The sequence below is a fragment of the Hemiscyllium ocellatum genome, chromosome 48, assembly GCF_020745735.1.
Source record: "Hemiscyllium ocellatum isolate sHemOce1 chromosome 48, sHemOce1.pat.X.cur, whole genome shotgun sequence".
In the NCBI taxonomy this organism is placed as follows: Eukaryota; Metazoa; Chordata; class Chondrichthyes; order Orectolobiformes; family Hemiscylliidae; genus Hemiscyllium; species Hemiscyllium ocellatum.
Genome location: NC_083448.1, coordinates 6,690,509 through 6,710,423, shown reverse-complemented (window position 1 = coordinate 6,710,423; position 19,915 = coordinate 6,690,509). Strand labels below are relative to the sequence as shown.

Genomic DNA, 19,915 nt, shown 5'->3' with positions numbered 1-19,915 from the left:
CTATAAATGCCAGTAGAAGGCTCCCAAGCATTGAGGATGTCACCTAGACAGGGGACGAAACGTCTGCAACACAAATTCCCAGCTCGGTGAACAGAACCACAACAACAATTGTAATTGCCAGTAATTCAACAAACATAATTCCAATTGAAGTCAAGGAGAAGTGATTTGATTCCCTATTGTCATTGCTTTTTTGAGTGTCTTCATGCCACACTGACTCAAATGCTGACCTGATGTCAAGGGTCTGGATTAATAGTGCTGGAAGAGCACAGCAGTTCAGGCAGCATCCAAAGTGCCCTGAACTGCTGTGCTCTTTCAGCACTACTAATCCAGAATCTGGTTTCCAGCATTTGCAGTCATTGTTTTTACTTCTCATGTCAATGGTAGTCACTCTCACTCCATGTCTAGAATTTAGCTCTTGTGTCCATATTTCGACCTATCGTGGAGTGAAGGATGGATATGAGTGACTGAACTGGCATTTAACTGCCCAGTCTGAAAAGCTTTCTAACATATTCCGATGTTACATTTCATTCTTCCTCGGTGCTATTATCCCCAGTTTGGTGTTCTCAACTTATTTTTCCATATTGCCAATACTTTTTATGACCAATTAGCAGAAATAATGATTTGGGGAAGAGAAAATCAAATGTTTTTAAGGCCATGTTGAACGTTCTTTCCTGTCAGCTGTTGGTAGCATTATCTTGGATATTTATTTCAATTTCCAGGTCAATCTAAGAGCGTTGGCAATCTTACTCTCGATCCTAAGCCCTCCGATGTTAGCTCCCAGTTCCCAGACCTCGGCACTGTGTGCTAACTTAGAGATAAATCTTTGCCTGCAGTTTTTGTGCAGAAACAATGAGTACCTCAGGGCTGCATCCTGTTTATGACAAGAATGTTATTAACATTGGACTTTTATTCATAAATGTCTTGGAAAACATAATGCCACCCAGTAAAGTAAAAGAAAAAGCAATCGGTATGTGGATGTTCTAGGCTAAATGTGGGGGATTTTAGGCTAGGGGGATTAAAACAGAGAAATAAGATTTGACGCAAGAGAGAAATGTTTTTATGCAGAAGTTTGTGAGGCTGCGAAATAGGTCTGCTATTGAAGCTGCTGTCACATAAACATTCAGAAATATGATATTGGAGATAAAAGCGGATAAAGGGACATGGGAACACTGAAATGACATGGATTAGTTGTTCCTATGTTGAAAGTGATAAAGTTATACTCTTTTTAATCACACTTTCAGGGTCACTGGATGTGTACTGCACAGAAACGGGCCCTTTGGCCCAACTCATTCATGCCAACCATATTTCATTGAACATAGAACATTTCAGTGCAATGCAGACCTTGTGGCTCTTGATGCTGCACCGAACTGTGGAACCAATCTGAACCTCATCTAACCTACACGATTCCATTCTCATCCATTTGCTTATCCAATGACCATTTAAATGCCCTTAAAGTTGGCGAGTCTAGTACCGTTGCAGGCAGTGCATTCCATGCCCCTACTACTCTCTGAGTGAAGAAACTACGTCTGACATATGTCCTATATCTATCACCCCCTCAATTTAAAGCTATGTCTCCTTGTGTTAATCATCGCCATCCAAGTAAAAAGGTTCTCACTGTCCAACGTATCTAACCCTCTCATTATCTTATATGTCTCAATTGCGTCACCTCTCAACCTTCTCGCTAATGAAAACAGCCTCAAATCCCTCAGCTTTTCCTTCCCTCCATGCCAGACAACATCTAGTAATCTGCAGTCATTGTTTTGACCTGATATCCTAGTAAATCTCCTCAGAATCCTTTCCAAAGCTTCCACATCCTTCCTATAATGCGGTGACCAAAATTGTACACAATACTCCAATTGTGGTCGCACCAGAGTGATGTACAGCTGCAGCATGATCTCATGGTTCCGAAACTCAATCCATCTACCAATAAAAGCTAACACACCATATGCCTTTTTAACGACCCAGTCAACCTGGATGGCAACTTTCAGGGATCTATGTACCTGGACACAGAGATCTCTCTGCTCATCTACACTACCAAGAATTTTCGTCATTAGTCACAACTCTACTAACCTTACTCTAATCTGCAAATTTACTAACCCATCCTTCTATGCCCTTGTCTAAGTCATTTATAAAAATGACAAACAACAGGGGACCCGAAACATAACATATCCTTGCGGTACCCCATAGTAAATGAACTCCAGGATGAATATTTCTCCTCAGCCACCACCCTCTGTCTTCTCTTGGCGAGCCAATTTCTGATCCAAACCGCTAAATCACCCTCAATTCCATGCCTCCTTATTTTGTGCAATAGCCTAATCAAACAGCTGACTGAAGTCCATATATATCACATCAACTGCATTACCCTCATCTACCTGTTTGGTCACCTTCTTAAAGAACTTTGTGAGCTGAACAAGTCCTATTTGTCTGTGTTTTGCTATATCCTTCTTAAACCTTTCCTTTCCACATACCTGGGTAAAAACAATGACTGCAGATGCTGGAAACCAGTTTCTGGATTAGTGGTGCTGGAAGGGCACAGCAGTTCAGGCAGCATCCGAGGAGCAGTAAAATCGACGTTTCGGGCAAAAGCCCTTCATCAGGAATACCGCATCCTGATGAAGGGCTTTTGCCCAAAACATCGATTTTACTGCTCCTCGAATGCTGCCTGAACTGCTGTGCTCTTCCAGAACCACTAATCCAGAACCTTTCCACATACCTGTCCAAATGTCTTTTAATTGTTGTAACTGTACCTGCCTCCTCCACTTCTTCAGGGAGCTCGTTCCATATCTGCACCACCTTCTGTGTGAAAAAGCTGCCCCTCAGGTCCTTGTTAAATCTTTCCCCTCTCAACTTAAATCCATGCCCTTTAGGTTTGGATTCCCCTATGCTGGGGAAAAGACCTTGGCTATTCACCTCATCTGTGCCCCTCATGATTTTACAAACCTCAATATGGTCTGCAAAAATTCAATCAAATTTGTGAGACAATATCCCCTGCACAAAGTCACACTAACCATCCCTTTTCAAATGCCCGTAGATCCTTTCTCTCAGATACCCCTCCAACAACTTACCCATCACTGACATGGGGCTCATCACTCTGTTGTTCCCTGACTTTTTCTGAAGGCCTGTCTTCAATAATGGCATAACATTAGCCACCCTCCAGCGTTCTGGCACCCCACCCATGGCTATCGATGATAAAAAAAATCTCCACTAGGGCCCTTGCAAATTCTTCCCTAGCTTCCCGTTATGACCTAGGATACACTAGATCAGGTCTCAGGGATTTATTGACCTTCATGTGTTTTATGACTTCCAGCACCTTTTCTTCTGTGATGTGAACTCTTTTCTTTTTGAAACAGCATTTTTAATTCCCCAAATCCCTCGCTCTAAGTCTTTGACCAAGGTAAATCCGGATGAAAAATATTTGTTTAGGATATCACCCATCTCCTCTGGTTCCACACATAGATGGCTTTGCTGATCTTTAAGGGGCCCTATTCTCTCCTGAATTACTCTTTTGCCTTTAATGTACTTGGATAGTCTTTTCAATTCTCCTTTGCCCTATCTGCCAAAGATACCGCATGTCCCTTTTTCGCTCTCCTGAAATCCCTCTTAAGTGTACTCCTACACTCTGTATAATCCTGAAGCGGTTCACTTGATTTAATCATTGGAGACCATCCACTCATCTTGCCTCAGCTCGATTTTGTAAAACATTAGCATGGATGGTGCTAAATCATCTGCTTTCCCTCATGTTCAACTCTCTGTCCAATGCACATTTAAAATTAATTGTGGAATCAACTTCCACCACCTTTTCAGGTAGAACATTTCAAATGCTAACAATTCTGAGTGAAAACCTTTCTCCTCATCTCCTCTGTTGATCATACTGTTACCACTGATTTTAATTTTTAATTTTACTGATGCCAATCTTCAGCCACTTCGATGCACTCCATGTGTTATCAAGAAGCAGTTGGAGGCACTGGATACTGCAAAGGCTGTGGGCCCTGACAACATTCTGGCAATAGTACTGAAGACTTGTGTTCCAGAAATTGCCACACCCCTAACCAATCTGTTCCAATACATCTGTCATTTATGTGACAGTGAGGAAAACTGCCCAGCTATGTCCAGAAAAGCAGGATAAATCCAATCCAGAAATTGTTGCTCCATCAGTCTGCTCTCACACATCAGTAAAGTATGGTGTCATCAACAGGACCTGACCTCTCAGCTCGTGACCTCATTATCGTCTTGGTTCAAACATGGATAAGCGAGCTGAATTCCAGAAGTAAGGTGAGAGCAGCACCGCTTGACGTCATGGCCATATTTGACAGAGAGAGATATTAGGGAGTCCCAGCAAAACTGATATCAATGGGAATGAGGGGGGAAACTCTCTACTGGTTCCAGTCGTACCGAGCACATTGCAAGATGGTTGTGATTGTTAGAGGTCAGTCATTCCAGCTGCAGGGCATTTCGACATGAGTTCTTTGGGAGAGTGTACCAGGCCCAACTATCTGCAGCTGCTTATTCAATGACCTTCCCTGAAGTGTGGATGTTCACCGATTGTGCAATATTCAGCATGATTCCCAACTCCTCAGAGACAGAAGCAGTGCATGTTCAAATGCAACAAAACCTAGATCATAGCCCGGTTTGGCTCGCAAGTGACAAGTAGTATTCATGCTGCACAAATGCAAGGCAATAACCATCTCCAGTCAGAAAAAAATCTAACCACTGCCCCTTGACATTCACTGGTGCTACCATCACTGAATTTCTTGCTATCAACATCAAGTGTATCCTAGGTCATAACGGGAAGCTAGGGAAGAATTTGCAAGGCCCCTCGAGTCTAGTATTTTAACCAGATTTGCCATATAAATAGAGTGGTTGTAGGAGCAGGTCCGCCGCTGGAAATCCAGGAGCGAGTAACTCACCATCTGAATCCCCAAAACACGTCCACCATCTCTGTGGCACAAGTCAGAAGTGTGACCGAAGACTCCTCACTTGCCTGGATGAGTGCAGCTCCAAACAACATTTATGAAGATCAGCACCACCCAGGACAAAGGCGCCCACTTGATTGGCACCACATCCACAAGCATTTAGTCCGTCCACTACCGATGCTCAATTCACACTGCTGCTACTATCTACAAGATATACTGCAGAAATTTGCCAAAGATCCTTGGACAGCATCTTCCAAGCCCTCAGCCGCATCCATTTCGAGGAAGAAAGACAACAGATACATGGGAATACCACCCCCTGCAAATTCCCCTGCAAGTTCCCTCCAAGCCATTCACCATCCTGCCTTGGAAATGTATCGTTGTTTCTTTACTGTTGCTGGGTTAAAATCCTGGAACTTCCTCCCAAACACCACTGCGTGGGAGTCTCTACACTACGTGGACTGCAGTGGTTCAAGAAGCAGCTAACCCACCTTCTCAAGGGCATCTAGGGATAAGCACGAAATGATGGCGAGCCGGCAATGCCCATGTCCGATAAGTGAACAAAATTCTCACATCATCTTGAAATCCTCCAAACTTTCTCCACTCCAAGCAGAGGTTTCAAAATTTGCCCAATCTCTTCTCAGGACTGAGGTCTCTAATTCTTAGGAATATCTTGGCAAACTTCCAAATTAAGGCCTTCACGTCTTTCCTGAAGTGTGGCCTGGAATTGTCCACAATACACCAGCTGAGGCCTGTGATCCATCAAGTTTGCTTTTGTTGACCTTGCAGATTGGGCTAACTCCATTTTAATTTATCCAGGTTGAATCATGTCAACGTGGTGGCAGCGCGAGATGTTCCCGAGGGAATGCAGAAACTTGCCCTCAATGACTTACCTTTGTTGGGAATGGAATATTGTGAGGGAGGAGATCTTCGCAAGGTTCGTACTACGCTCCGCGAGTCGCTGTCCTATGCTGTTAATGTTCATTGTGTCACTGGAGTGATGTGGAGTGTTGGCAGGTCTGTACTTTCCAGTTTTTTTTCCTTCTTTCATTCTTCTTGTCCCTTCGCTTTCTGCTTCCTCCTTTTCTCTTTCCCTGCCCTTCTCTTTCCTCCACCTCCTCCCTCTCTTTCCTTGTTCCTCTGTCTTCCTTCCTGTCTTTTACCTCCTTCCATTGTTCTGTACTTCATGCTCTTCCTCCTCTTTCTTCCTTTCTTCAGCTACTTCCCTCAATCCCTTTTTCTGACCATCACTCTCTTTTTCCCTCCTTTTGTTTTTCCTTTCCTCTCTCTCCCTGTTCTTCTTCCTGTCACCATTTCTTAACTTCACAGTGTTTTTCTCGCTCTGCTCACACCATTCTTTTTTTTTAATTGGGTTAGATGAGATAGAGGAGAAAGTGAGGACTGCAGATGCTGGAGATCAGAGCTGAAAATGTGTTGCTGGAAAAGCGCAGCAGGTCAGGCAGCATCCAAAGAGCAGGAGAATCGACGTTTCGGGCATGAGCCCTTCTTCAGGAATGAGGAAAGTAGGGCTCATGCCCGAAACGTCGATTCTCCTGCTCTTTAGATGCTGCTTGACCTGCTGCACTTTTCCAGCAACACATTTTCAGCTGAGATGAGATATAGCATAGAGGAAAGATGCTTTGGGTTGGGTTGGTGCTTGGCAAAGCTAGTGGTCTTTCCGGTGCTAATGTTCCAGATTTGGTTGGGGAAAATGACAACGTGGAAAATAGTGCCTGCTGATGCGCAAGTCACAGGATATTGCTAGATTGGGAATAGTGATCACATCTGTCCGAGGAAGAGATGAAAGGAAAGTGAGTTTCCGAAAGACCTAACTGTGTAAGACTTAAGAAACTTTACAGCTTGTTTATACAGAGATTTCTTTGTTATTTGTGTGATATAATTCATGGATGTGGGTTGCCTCCCTGATAACACTGGGGATGTGAGTTGTAGATTGGAGCGCGTTCAACTCTGTCTTTCAGTATGATTGTTTTGTTCAGAGTCTTACATGTGTGTAATTTTGATTCTCTTCTCTTTGTGGGGAACACTCTTTGACAAAATTACTCTGAACCCCTCATCACTGTGATTATCTGAAGTGTTAATGTAACTAGCTGACCGCTCAACTAGTTAAACACCTCACTACCTTCATGAGCCACGTTGTTTGCTATTCTTTTGTGTATTGTCCACATTCTAACTTTACTTTGTCTTGTTGTTCCAGTTTCTGAATAAATTTGACAATTGTTGCGGGATGCGTGAGAGTTCAGTGCTAACCCTTCTCACAGACATTGGTGAGTATAGCAAGTGTTAAGGTTCAGCACTGGGCTGCACTTTTAGAAAGGGGTTACAAAGATTGTTGACGGCTTTGTATTATCCTGATTGCTCATTAATCTCAAGAAAGAGCTCTCACTACGGCCTGATATCAGGGATAAAGCGTTAAAATACATGAAGAGATTGCATAGATTTGGCTTATATTCCCTCAATTATAGACGACCCCTTAATGTAATTCAAATGTTCCAGATGATTGAAGGATTTAATAAGTTAGTTAGAAAGAACTCGGTTTCTTCTGATAGTAAGAGTCCAGTAAGGGGCAGAACTTTAAAATTATAGGGAACCAGAGGTAATATTAGTCACACAAAAGGGAGTGCAAGTAAAAGGTTGTTGGGGAGAGTCACTTTTCAGTATTCAGGAATAAGAAACCAAGACAGATAAATGGAATTAAAATCAGCTGGGATCTGATTAAGTTACATAACAAGCTTATGGGCTGAATGGCTTCTAGTGTTCCTGTGCCACACCAGTCATCGGGCTGGCTGATTGTAGAAGATATGATGCATCATTGAGCTGTCAGCTCTCTTTGCTCACAGTGAGGTGAGGTGGTAGGTGTGGGGTGGGGGGAGACATCTGAATGTGTCCACATTTAAAAATACTTATTTGAATCTTACACTTCCCGGATGTTGCCAGCTCAGCCCTGTGGTCATGGTATGGGCTCATGCATACGCACCCTAACTCTCCCACATGAGCAGCCCTTACTTTCTTCCCCCTCACTTAGCCATGATATCACGCAGCGTAATCTTTTGAAGTGACTTTTCACCTAATTGTCCCTTTTTCCTGATGCCAACTTGTGTTAAGTGGATCAGCGCTGCCCTCGTTCCCTGATAGTGAATTTATCCGTTAATTTGGTTTCCTCTCAGTCAGTCAAGCCGTAGCTCATATGTCAAAAGATGTAACTATGACTCTAATTGCAGGAGAATGGAGTCACATTGAAGAATTATTAATGGGAGGAAGGAGGTTGTGACTGTCGTCTCATTTCCTTCTTCCTGCAATAGAGTATAGGAGCTGAGAAACTCACGTTGGCGTTCGCTGTTACTCACTGAAGCTGATATTTACTGATTACCAGACAAACTTCTGTCTCTGCTAAATGTGCTGCCACTCACATTCCGGTTTTCACTGCCTGTATCCAGGTCTTTTCCAGTTTGTTATTTCCATCATCAATTGAATACGAACAAATATTCTCTTCTCCTCCAGCCTCTGTGCTCTCCTCAATCATATTATGCCAGGGATAAAGTCTGTCCATTGAAGAGAACCGTAGAATGGTTAAAGCACAGAAGGCAGCTAATTAATACATGCCAACTCTCTGTCAGAGCATTTCCCCTACACAAGTTCCTCCAATTTCCTCTGTACATTTCTTCCCCTGAAAGGCAATTATCCAATTCTCTTTTGAAAGCCACAGTCATACCTGCCACCATCACGCTGTTGGGCATTGTAGATCATAACCTCTCACTGCATCAAAAAAACGTTCCATCATTTTGCTTCTTGATTCTTCCACAATGGGATCAGTATCTTAAACACCTCGATTAAATTACTTCTTAATCTTAATCTTTGCTCCTCTTAAAGGAAATAAGTTTGACATCATTGAAGCCAAGAAACCTTATCCATGATCTTGCAGCCAGTTCCTCACTAAGCTGTACTGCTTAGTTGTTGATAGGGCATAACTTTGGCAGACAATAAATCTAAATCCCTCTATCATCTTCCCACATCAGGATGGTAACTGACGAGCACAACTTGCATTTATATCATGTCGTTAAAACAGCAACATGTTCAAAATGCATCACATGGAGAATTATCAAACAAACGTTGACTCTGGACCACATCAGAAAATGTTAGGACCAAATATTTTGCTGAAGAGCTGGGAGGGAAAAGAGGTGAAGAATTTCAGGGAGAAAATTTGAAATCTTAGGATTACAGCAACTGAAGGCATGTCGACTATCGTGAATCAAGAATGTGAAGTAGCCTGAAATGGAGAAGTCGAGATCTTTGGAGAGTAGTGGGGCTGAAGGGAATGATACAGTTGTTGGGGAAAGGAGGTAGTGGGGCAAAATAAATGCTGAAAACATGGAAATGACAAGGTCAACCAGGGAGAATTTTTAAATGATGTGAACAATGGGTTTTACAGGGTTTTAGTTCAGGACAGTGAAACCTTTTGCCCGATGGCACCATATGAGCATGAACCCATGAGCCATCTCCATCCCAGCCTCTGCCTAATTTCTAGACATCCTGTGATACTGACACTTGATCTCAATATTCAGGGAACAGTATGACAAACTACAGTAGATATATTTTTCTTAAGTAAAGGTACGAAGGGATATGGGCCAAAGATTGATATATGGAATTAGGCTACTGATCACCCATAATTTTAGTGACTGATGAATTCAGCTTAAGGGGCTGAAAAGCTACTCTTGTTTTATTGATCCTGACATTGTCAGACTCAGTAGTATCTTTGAAAAAGAAGTTGAATAAATACTTGTGAAATAATTGCAGGTTTATGGGAAAACTGCAGGGGAGTGGGTCTAACAGGATGACTCTTTGAAGGAGTTAGTGTAGGGTGACCAAATGACCACCTGTACAAAAAGAACACTTGAAGGTGGAGGTTTCCACTCTTTGAATCCTGCACTCAATGAGCTCACTTTGGAGGTTGTGCAATGATTTCAGCAGAAAGGGTGGGTTGTATTTGGGACTGCATGCTCTGCCTGATGTTTTGACTGTTGCGAGTCTTTGGTGTTTTAGCTTCTGCTCTCAGGTACTTGCATGAAAACAGAATCATCCATCGTGATCTGAAGCCGGAGAATATCGTTCTACAGCAAGGAGAACAGCGGGTGAGTGACACTTGGGTCAGTGTTGGTGGAACAGCCTTCAGTTGTTTTGGAGCAGAAAGGCAGCTCCACCAATGTTTAGATTAGTGGAAGTGTTGCTTGTTTTAATACTTTGGTACCCGGTATGATAATTATTGAATCAGCAATAACTGTGTATACTGGCTCAGATGTGACATCGTGAAATATCACCCAACAGCTTCTTTAGTTTGGTTGTATTGTTTTATATGCATTCATAAGTTCTGTTGGCATTTCTAGCATACCCTTATTTGCTCTGAAAAGGTGGTGGTGAATCGTTGCCGCCTTGCTAGTGCACATCAGAGAGAAATTCAGACTCAATCACCTTACTGTCGATCTAGTCACATGTGGGCCTGACAACATAAGGCTGACAGATTCCCTCTGCAGAAGGACATGTGAACCAATTAGATTTTTAGAATCTGACAGTTTCATTTTTTTTTAACTTTTTAACTTAATGAATTTCTCATTCCCAAATTGGAATTCAAACCCAACTCTTTGCATGACTAATGTAGATCTCTTGAATAAATTGAATAATTTATCCATTTCACTGCCATACACATTCATTATCATTCTTCTTTGTAGAAATAGTATAATTTTGATTAAAGGAGGATGTCAATGTTTCTTTGTACTGTTCTTTCAACCTTTTACATTTCATAACAGGGGAGGCCATTGAGCCCTTTGACTCTCTTCCGCTGTTCACTGAGATCATGGATGATCTGTATCCTAACTCCTTTTACTTGACTCAACTCCAAATGTCATGCTTGACCCAAGAGTTGTTGATCTCAGATTTAAAATGAAAATTGAGCAAGTGTTTTCTGCTTTTTGTGGACCGTGCTCAGCTTTTTCTTTCTCTCCTTTTGATTTTAATGCCAGGTCTCTTCCCCGAGATTTCCTCACCAACCTATCAATCCACCCTCTTGATTCCTGTCAAAATCCTAAATCCCTCATTCATGTCTTCAATATTCCAGGGAGAACAAGCGTAATTTATATGATTTCTGTTCATTATCCTACTCTTGTAACTCTGGTAATGTCCTGATAAATCTGTGCTGAATCCTTCCACCTCAGCGGGAGGCAATGGCCTCATGGTATTATCACTGAACTGTTGATCCAGAGACAAGGAAATATTCTGGGGACCTGGATTCAAAATCCCGCCATGGCATATGGTAGAATTTGAATTCAATAAATGTCCTGAATTAAAAGTCTAATGACCATGAAGTCATTGTTGATCGCTGAAAAAAACCATTTGGTTCAGGGAAAGAAACTACCATCCTGACCTGGTTTGACCTACATGTGATCCTAGACCAACAGAGAAGCAGTTGACTCTTAACTGCCCTCTGGGCAATTAAGGATGAGCAATAAATGCTGCCCTAACCAGCGATGCCCACATCCTGTGAATGAAAAACAATATGTAGAACTGCAGGCAGTACTTCCAAGTTTAGTCTGAACAGCTGCAGTATGTCTTCATCGACTTTGTTTTCAATCCTCTTATAAAGATTAACTTGCTATTAACCTCTTTGATTATGTTCTGCACCTGACAACTGTATTTTAGTAATCAATGTACATCAATCCCTAAACCTCTTTGGATTCTCACTGATTCTTATTTTTCATTGACAAACCACTTTTGTCCTTTTTTTGGTATAAACTGAATGACCTCACATTTAGCTGGATTGAAATTGCCAATTTACGTAATTCACCAATGTGTTTGTGATTCTATGTTTCTTCCCGTAATGCCTTGACATTTCTTTCGAAAGGCAGCACCTCCAATCGGACAGCTGTCCTGAGTGTGTTTCAGCCTGGACAGTGTGCTCAAGTTGCTGGCATGGAACCTGGACCCAAAATCTCCTGATTTTGCAGTGAGATTGTTCCCCACTGATATGTACTATTGACATATCTGAACTCGTGGCACAACTTCTAGTGCCTCATTGAACATCAGGGGGTGGTCTACCACCATTTCTAAACAACTGCACAAGCTCCAACCTTTTAAGCAAAGTTGCCAGTGGCCAGAGGGTTAAACCCATAATTCAGTTCTTTTGGAAAAGGTTCTGTCTGCTGGGGAAATGATGTGTGACTTTGATGAATTTTTATTTGGAAGAAGCTGGTTTTGTGTTTCTTGTCTTTAAAACCCAGAGTTGACATTTGCGTTTTATCAGTTGTTTGACATTAGTGCAACAGTAAAAGCTACTTCCCTCAGCACTCCGCTCCCAGGAGTAAAGCCATAAATAAAATGTTTCAGTATGGGTTTTGGTAATCTGTAAAATTCATTGGCTCAAAGACGCACATCCTTGATAAGCAAGCAAGATCATTACAGCTAATCCCTATTGTTAATTATTTATCCACACTTCCATGACCTCCAATACAATTTTTTCAAATGCCCATTTCACAGTTCTCTAGGGTAAAGACAGGCTCAAGTTCTCACTTGGCCAAAGCCTGGTGCTCTTCCCTTTGTACCCTGCTTGGTTTAGTGCACTGCTTACGTGGTACTTCAGGTCTTCCTTGATAAACCTCATTACATTCTTTAAGAAGCAATAGGAAGAGCAGATAAGGGTAATGAAGCAGATGGAACCCATGTAAATTTTCAAAAGGTTTTTGCTAAGTTCCATGAAATAGGAATGTATGACAAGAAAATACAGAGTAATGAAATAAATAACAGGGTTAAGATTTAGCTGGCTTCAAGACAGAAATTAGGGATTGAGGGTAGTTATTCAAAATGGCACAAGATGTGATGTGATGTTCCACAAGATCACTGCTGGGACTACTGCTGTTAATGTTTAATTTTAATGATGTTGGTAGATTCTGGAATTAAAATCACAACTTCTTAGTATGTGGATGACTTGAATTTAGGAGGGAATATTTAATGACAATATCGCAAACAATGGTCTTTTCGGAATGAACATGGAAATGCTTTGAAGATGATGGAGTGCTCACTGGAGCTTATATTTAAGGGCAGATGTCACCCAGATAAGAGAATGGATTAGAAAGGGAGATGATCAGTTTGGAGTTTATGAAATGCAATAAACAAACAGTTGTGCAAGAAAGATGGATTCCTGCTTTGGTGAATGGCTGACTAGTATTGTAACAGTTAGTATTAAGAAGGGCGACAACACATGACAAGGAACTCTGAGCAAATATGTAGGTTTATAATTGATGAATGAATTTCAATATAAAATAAACGTGAAGTATTATATCTTGGTCAGAAAGTTCAGATGCCACATTTTTTCTGAAAGAAATATTGTCTGTATAGAGTGGAGGAGCAAAGTAGAAAGCCATGAATCACAAAGAGAAGCATCACAGAATAAGATGATAAACTAAACAAAAAATTACTGAGCTTCTGTTCTAGAGGGATCAAATTATAAAGTGAAGTTATGCTAAACTTGAAAAGATCTTGTGCATACACCAGCAGGGTACAGTTCTGGTTGCTAAGCAATTGAAAGGATTATAGAGGCACTGAAAAGGGTGCAAAAGACATTTGCCAGGTCCATGAGATTATACATCTCAGGAAAGGATTGACAGGCGTTTTCCTGTCTTGGAAAGAGAAGGCTGGGAGGGTGACTTAATAGAGGTCTTTAAATTTTCGGGGGGTTTTCACAGAGTGGATGCACAGAAATTGTTTCCTCAAACAGGGAAGAGAGCAACTAGAGGCTATCACTATAAATAGTCACCAAGCACTTCATTAATTCAGGAGAAAATTCAATCCCCAGAGAGTGGGTAAGAATGTGGAACTCGCTGTCACAGGGAGTGGTTGAAGTATTGATTATTAAAGGGGAAACTAGCTAAGTACACGAGGAAGTGAGTTATAATGGCACATTTAGGTAAAGGAAAACAGGAGGAGGCTTGAGTGAAGCATAATCCTTCAGCATGGATGAGTTGGGACAAATGACTAATTTCTGTACTGTATCTTCTATTTAAGTGTATGTATGTACATAAAATTAACTTTTAAAATGTTTTACTGATCCTTTTAAAGTGTTTGGCTATTCTTCCCCAAATATTGCTTCACATCTCTCTTTCCTGCTTTTCGCCTCTTTCCTTATTTTGTCATTAATCTTTCATTTTTATCACAGATGAGTTGGACCGAAGGGTTAATTTCCGTGATGTACATCTTTATGATTCTATGTCTTTTCTTAAGAGTTCCTGTGGGATTTTTCTGTCAATTTAAATTTGTTTCAAATTGCTTTTATTGTCGTGAGCATCTTCAAACCACCAGGAGTTAGCTTTTTTAATGGAATACATCCTGCAATCTTTCCTTAAAAGCATTCCACTGTTTCTCTCCAGACCTGTGGGGTAGTTTTTCCATCCACTTTTCCATGGAAAACAGAGTCTAAAGTTAATTTCCATTATTTAACATGATTGCATGTTGAAAGTTTTTGATGCGATTTGTTCCTAAACCAGTTGATCCACAAAATCATTGACCTGGGCTATGCCAAGGAGCTGGATCAGAGCAGCCTGTGCACCTCTTTCGTTGGAACCTTGCAATATCTGGTAAGGGTTGTTTTGTGGTGTCCTTGCTTATCTTTGAGTCTCTCAACTGAGCGTGGGAAGAGAAGGGGATGTTCAAGTTTTCAGTCAGAAACTGCTACTGGCATTGAACCTGCAGTGGAATAAAATGTAATGCTGATAGGGTGATTGAACAGGGATGGGAGGAAGCTCCTGTGAAAAGTCAGCAGCAGCGTAGAAATGTTGAGCCAAATGGTCCGTTTCCATGCTGGACATAATATGGAAAAGCTGAAAATGTGTTGCTGGAAAAGCGCAGCAGGTCAGGCAGCATTCAAGGAATAGGAGATTCGACGTTTCGGGCATGAGCCCTTCTTCAGGAATTCCTCAAGAAGGGCTCATGCCCAAAATGTCGAATCTCCTGCTCCTTGGATGCTGCCTGACCTGCTGTGCTTTTCCAGCAACACATTTTCAGCTCTGATATCCAGCATCTGCAGTCCTCACTTTCTCCTAGATAACATGGAAAAGGACTATTTTTGCAGTTTGTCAGTGAAGGAGGTGTGGATTACACAATTAATGTGGAGGAACATTTTGATCTTTTTGATTTTTTTTGCGATGAGGGCAGCATAATTGTCCACCTTTAATTGGTCTTGCAAAGGCTTTGCTGAGCCATGGCTTTGAAGTTTTGGAATCAATGTGGTTTAAATGTACCCCATTGACTGCACTGTTACTAAAGAAGTTCCAGGATTTCAACACAGCAATAATAAAAGTTTGGTGACTTGGTTTTGAGTCAGGATGATTAAAATGTGACTGGGAGAAAACTTGTAAATGGTGATGTTCTCCTGTAAATGTTGTGTTTGGCATTCTCGGTGGTAAAGGGTGCAGGTTTGGAAGCGGTCATTATTCAGTTTGTTCAGCCATGTTCGTCCTATCCTAAAATGTAGCATTTACTATCTGCAGGCTCCAGAACTCCTGGAACAGAAGAAGTACACAGTGACAGTGGATTATTGGAGCTTGGGGACACTTGCTTTCGAATGCATCACAGGATTCCGACCATTTCTCCCCAACTGGCAGCCTGTAGCCTGGTAGGTGCAGATGGTTCAGGTTTATACTGAGAGGTTCAAGAAATCAGTGTTGTGTGCGTGCGTGAGGAACTGAATATGGAGGAGAGGTAGATCAGAAGGATCACGGGATTCTGGATCCTCAACAAGCCTCTGTAAAATGTTGAAATTCTGTCATCAGAAGTTTAACCTTATATGTCTGCCGCAGTGGATAGCATTCTTGCCTCTAACTCTTAAGATTCTGGCTTCTACGGCTTGAGCATAAAAATGAAGGCTGCTACTCCAGTGCAGGACAAATAGAATGATGCACTGTAGATGCATTCGCTTTTAGTTAAGGTATGGAATCACCCAATTAACTTTGGGTGCATGAAGAAAACCCTATGTCACTATGTGAAGAGCAGAGCAGTTCTCTCATGTGACGAGGCCAACATTCATTCCTTAATCAGGATCACAAAAACAGATTATCTGGTTGTGGGCAGCACAGTGGCACAGTGGTTAGCACTGCTGCCTCACAGCGCCAGAGACCCGGGTTCAGTTCCCGCCTCAGGCAACTCTTTGTGTGGAGTTTGCACATTCTCCCCGTGTCTGCGTGGGTTTCCTCTGGGTGCTCCGGTTTCCTCCCACAACCCAAAGATGTGCAGGTCAGGTGAATTCGCCATGCTAAATTGCCCGTAGTGTTGGGTGAAGGGGTAAATGTAGGAGTACGTGTCTGGGTGGTATACGCTTCGGCGGGTCAATGTGGACTTGTGGGGCCAAAGGGCCTGTTTCGATACTGTAAGTAATCTAATCTAATCTAACAATGTTGATTTACAAGGATGTTGCTAGGGTTAGAGGGTTTGAGCTATAGGAAGAGGCTGAATAGGCTGGGGTTGTTTTCCCTGCAGCGTTGGAGGCTGAGAGGTGACTTGATTGAGGTTTATAAAATCGTGAGGGACATGGATAGGGTAAATAGACAAGATCTTTTCCCTAGGGTGGTGGAGTCCAGAACCAGAGGGCATATGTTTAAGATGAGAGGGGAAAGATATAAAAGGCACCTAAGTGACAACTTTTTCACACAGAGGTACGTATATGGAATGAGCTTACAGAGGAAGTGGGGGAGGCTGGTACAATTGCAACACTTACAGATATCTGGATGAGTATATGAATAGGAAAGATGGATATGAACCAAGTGCTGGCAAATGGGACTAGATTAATTGAGGATATCTGGTTGACAAGGACTGTTTCCATGGCTCTATGTGTCTAATGCCATTGTAAAATCTTATAGTGGGAAAATTGCCTGCCTTTTTTTTTCTATTTTCCAGCAGTGACCATACTTCAAAAAGCACCACTTTGGCTGTAAAATGCTTTGAGCTGTCTAGTGGTCGTGAACAACACTATATAAATGCGAGTCGTTTTGTTTTCTGAACTTTTTCATCAAGGGACTGATTGCAATTTACTTGTTGTCTATGCAAAGAGGTGAATGCTGCTGAATTTGGATATCAAATTTGATGAAGACAACCAATTGGCACGTCCACTCATCTGCCGCCGCCACCCCCCCCACCAAATCCTAGAACATCCACAGAATTTCAAGGAAATAAGTTTACTTTTTTTTTGTTCACAAACTGTCAAAGAAGTGAGTTAAGAGAACAATGAGCTGATGACTGTTCATCAATCTTCACTATTGGGACCAAATAGCAATTTCTTAAAGGTGAGCCAAATATTGTCAGAATAGTGCTCTGCATTACATCCCACTGGACAGTGGGTGTGATCAGTCTAAGAATTTGGGTTGATGTCACGGTTCACTGTGGGACTGAATAATTTACTTCTCATCATTTGGATAATCAAACTCTGCAGCTTTGGAGTTAAGGAGGATATGTGAATGTCTTGCTTCTCTTGTGGTACCGCTCACTCTTGTCTTCCGTTTTGTCAGGCACAGCAAAGTAAAGCACAAAGGCGATTGCGACATTATGGTGTTTGAAGACATGAATATGGAGGTAAAATTTTCCAGCCGGCTTCCTCAACCCAATAACCTCAACAGGTGAGGATTGCTGACATGTCCCAAGTGACAGAATCCAGATTATTTGGATGGGGGTGGGAGGCATTCCTGATTTTAATTTTCATTGCCTTTTTAATTGAAATTTGCATAGTCATATCTAATATGTTACCTGATGGAGGCACACTTCATTAAATGTGGACTTGATAGTGATCCTGATTGGCATTTTAGCAGCGGAGGGGGTTGTCAGAGTTTGCGCCCCAACTGTGTCCATGGGTAATCAAACCGAACATCTACAGTTTCGGTCAAAATTAAATTATTTTTGTGGATAACATAAGAAGGAACAATCTCAAAGAAACAAAATCTGGGGTAGCTGTTGCCCCAAAGAATCCCACTCTGGGATGGTGAATTCACCCTTTTAATGCAAGTTCTGCCGAATGTCACTACATCCTCAGTTGACACAAAGGGTGGGGCTGTAAGAGGATTGTATTGTAAGAGGAAGACTGCTGTCAGAATGGAGGAAGTTACGTCTCCCAGCAATCCATTTGGGAACATGGGGAAATGTGGATATAATAAAACAGTAGGAATTTTGTGGTGAGTAACTGAACTCCTGATTCCCCAAAGCCTGTCTACCATTGACAAGACTTAAGTCAACAGTGTGATGGAATGTACACCCATGCAGGCAAGTGAGGAAACTCCAACAATAGACGATGTACTGCAGCAATTTGCTTAGGCTCCTTTGACAGCATCTTTTGAACACACTTCTCCTCTTAGGAGGACAAGAGCAGCAGGAACACTGGAATGTTGCAGATTCTCCTCCAAGTCACACACCGATCTGACTTGGAACTATATCAGCTATTCCTTTGTCTCTCCCTGTTGGTGGGACTTTCACAGTTCTTAAAGGCAGCTCACCAGCACCTTCTTGGGCAATTAAGGATGGGTAACACATGTCAACCAGGCAAAGGACAAGGCCACTGAGCTTCTCATTTGTTGCTTTTTCTCTCCTGCTAGTGAATTAACAGGTCCGTTGGAGAGATGGCTGCAGTTAATGCTGCAATGGAATTCCAAAGAGAGAGGATCAGACCCTGTTCATGGACCAAACGGTTGTTTCAAGGCACTGGATGATATTCTTAACAAAAAGGTGGGTGAGTTGCATTTTCAGAGATGCAGACATTTCAATACTCCTCTCTGAGGATTAATCAGATTCTCCTAACTTCCTGTTCTGATGAGTGAATGGATGACCTTTCTCCATTTTTAGTTCTTGTTGGTGAACATGTACATCTAAATCCAGCTGTCACTTAGTACTTATCCCTGTCACTCCTTGTTTTCTTGTCTTTCATGTCTTGCAACTTCCACAGCTGTGGTGACAATTTGCCGCATCCCTTTCATCAGCAACATTTGTCTCTCTGAATTTGTTCTGAAATTCCAACCAGTCATGAATAAATGAAAATAGTGGAATTTACTGTTCAGAATCTGTGTTTTTTCCCTCAGATTTCTGGTATGGTAAGCTATGGGGTGAACATGGTGAAAACAACCATTTCAAAGAAAGGAAGGGTTGCTTTCTGAATTAGAATGGTGAAGTGCACCAGGGCTGAGGTACTGAGACAGTCTGTCTCAGGGCTTAAACAAATGAAAACAGTGTGTGAAAGTTAAGGTGCTGCTGTATTCCATCCCTCCCAAGATGGTGACAGTTTCTGTTCATGTGTTTGTGTTTTCTTCCAGTATGTGCAGATTCTGGATATGAAGTCAGGATTGCTCCACACATATCCGGTCTCCCCAGAGGCGAGTGTTCAGGCTCTGCAGCAGTGGATCAAGGCCATGACTGGCATCGAAGAATTTGATCAGGAACTTTTACTGGAAACAGGAACTGCCCTGGACCCCCGCAAACCTATCAGCCAGTGTGCACCAGACTGCAGGGTAAGGGCGCGGCTGAAATCTAAGGAGAGATAACTATGGGAGAATGTATCAGTCATTCTGCATCATACGTAGTACTCCATACAATGTTATTATGGAAATCTGGTAATATCCCTGCCTCTGATCCAGGAGCTCTGAGTTCGAGTCCAGTCTCAGGACTTGATGGCTAAGGAATGTTCAGTCCAAACACAACCAGACTATCAACCTGAAAACTCTTCCAACACATGCCAGTACCAGAAGTAGGAACAGGAGAGATTTCTGGTCAGCCATATGAGAGGAAGAATCATTTACCATCACTATCCACGACCCTGGACATCAACTTGCATTTAAAAAGTGCATGTTGTCACAGGCACCCAGACTCCCTGAATGAACAGTACACATTCCACCACCACTAACTTGCTGTGATATCCTGAACAACATTGGAGGTGGTTGGAAGGGACAGGAGGAATGTGGATTTGTTTTAGCCTTGGC

The 19,915-nt window shown here is 42.1% G+C and overlaps 1 protein-coding gene across 1 annotated transcript in view; it reads left to right on the top strand.

Annotated features, from left to right (window-relative positions):
- ikbkb (inhibitor of nuclear factor kappa B kinase subunit beta) overlaps positions 1 to 19,915 on the top strand; it is a 77,035-nt gene that overhangs the window by 39,253 nt on the left and 17,867 nt on the right. Inside the window, exons 4-11 of the mRNA XM_060856415.1 lie at positions 5,730 to 5,847; positions 7,126 to 7,195; positions 9,969 to 10,057; positions 14,456 to 14,545; positions 15,458 to 15,582; positions 17,468 to 17,575; positions 18,542 to 18,671; positions 19,253 to 19,447. Of these exons, the coding sequence (XP_060712398.1) occupies positions 5,730 to 5,847; positions 7,126 to 7,195; positions 9,969 to 10,057; positions 14,456 to 14,545; positions 15,458 to 15,582; positions 17,468 to 17,575; positions 18,542 to 18,671; positions 19,253 to 19,447 (925 nt within the window). The remainder of the gene's footprint in view (positions 1 to 5,729; positions 5,848 to 7,125; positions 7,196 to 9,968; positions 10,058 to 14,455; positions 14,546 to 15,457; positions 15,583 to 17,467; positions 17,576 to 18,541; positions 18,672 to 19,252; positions 19,448 to 19,915) is intronic.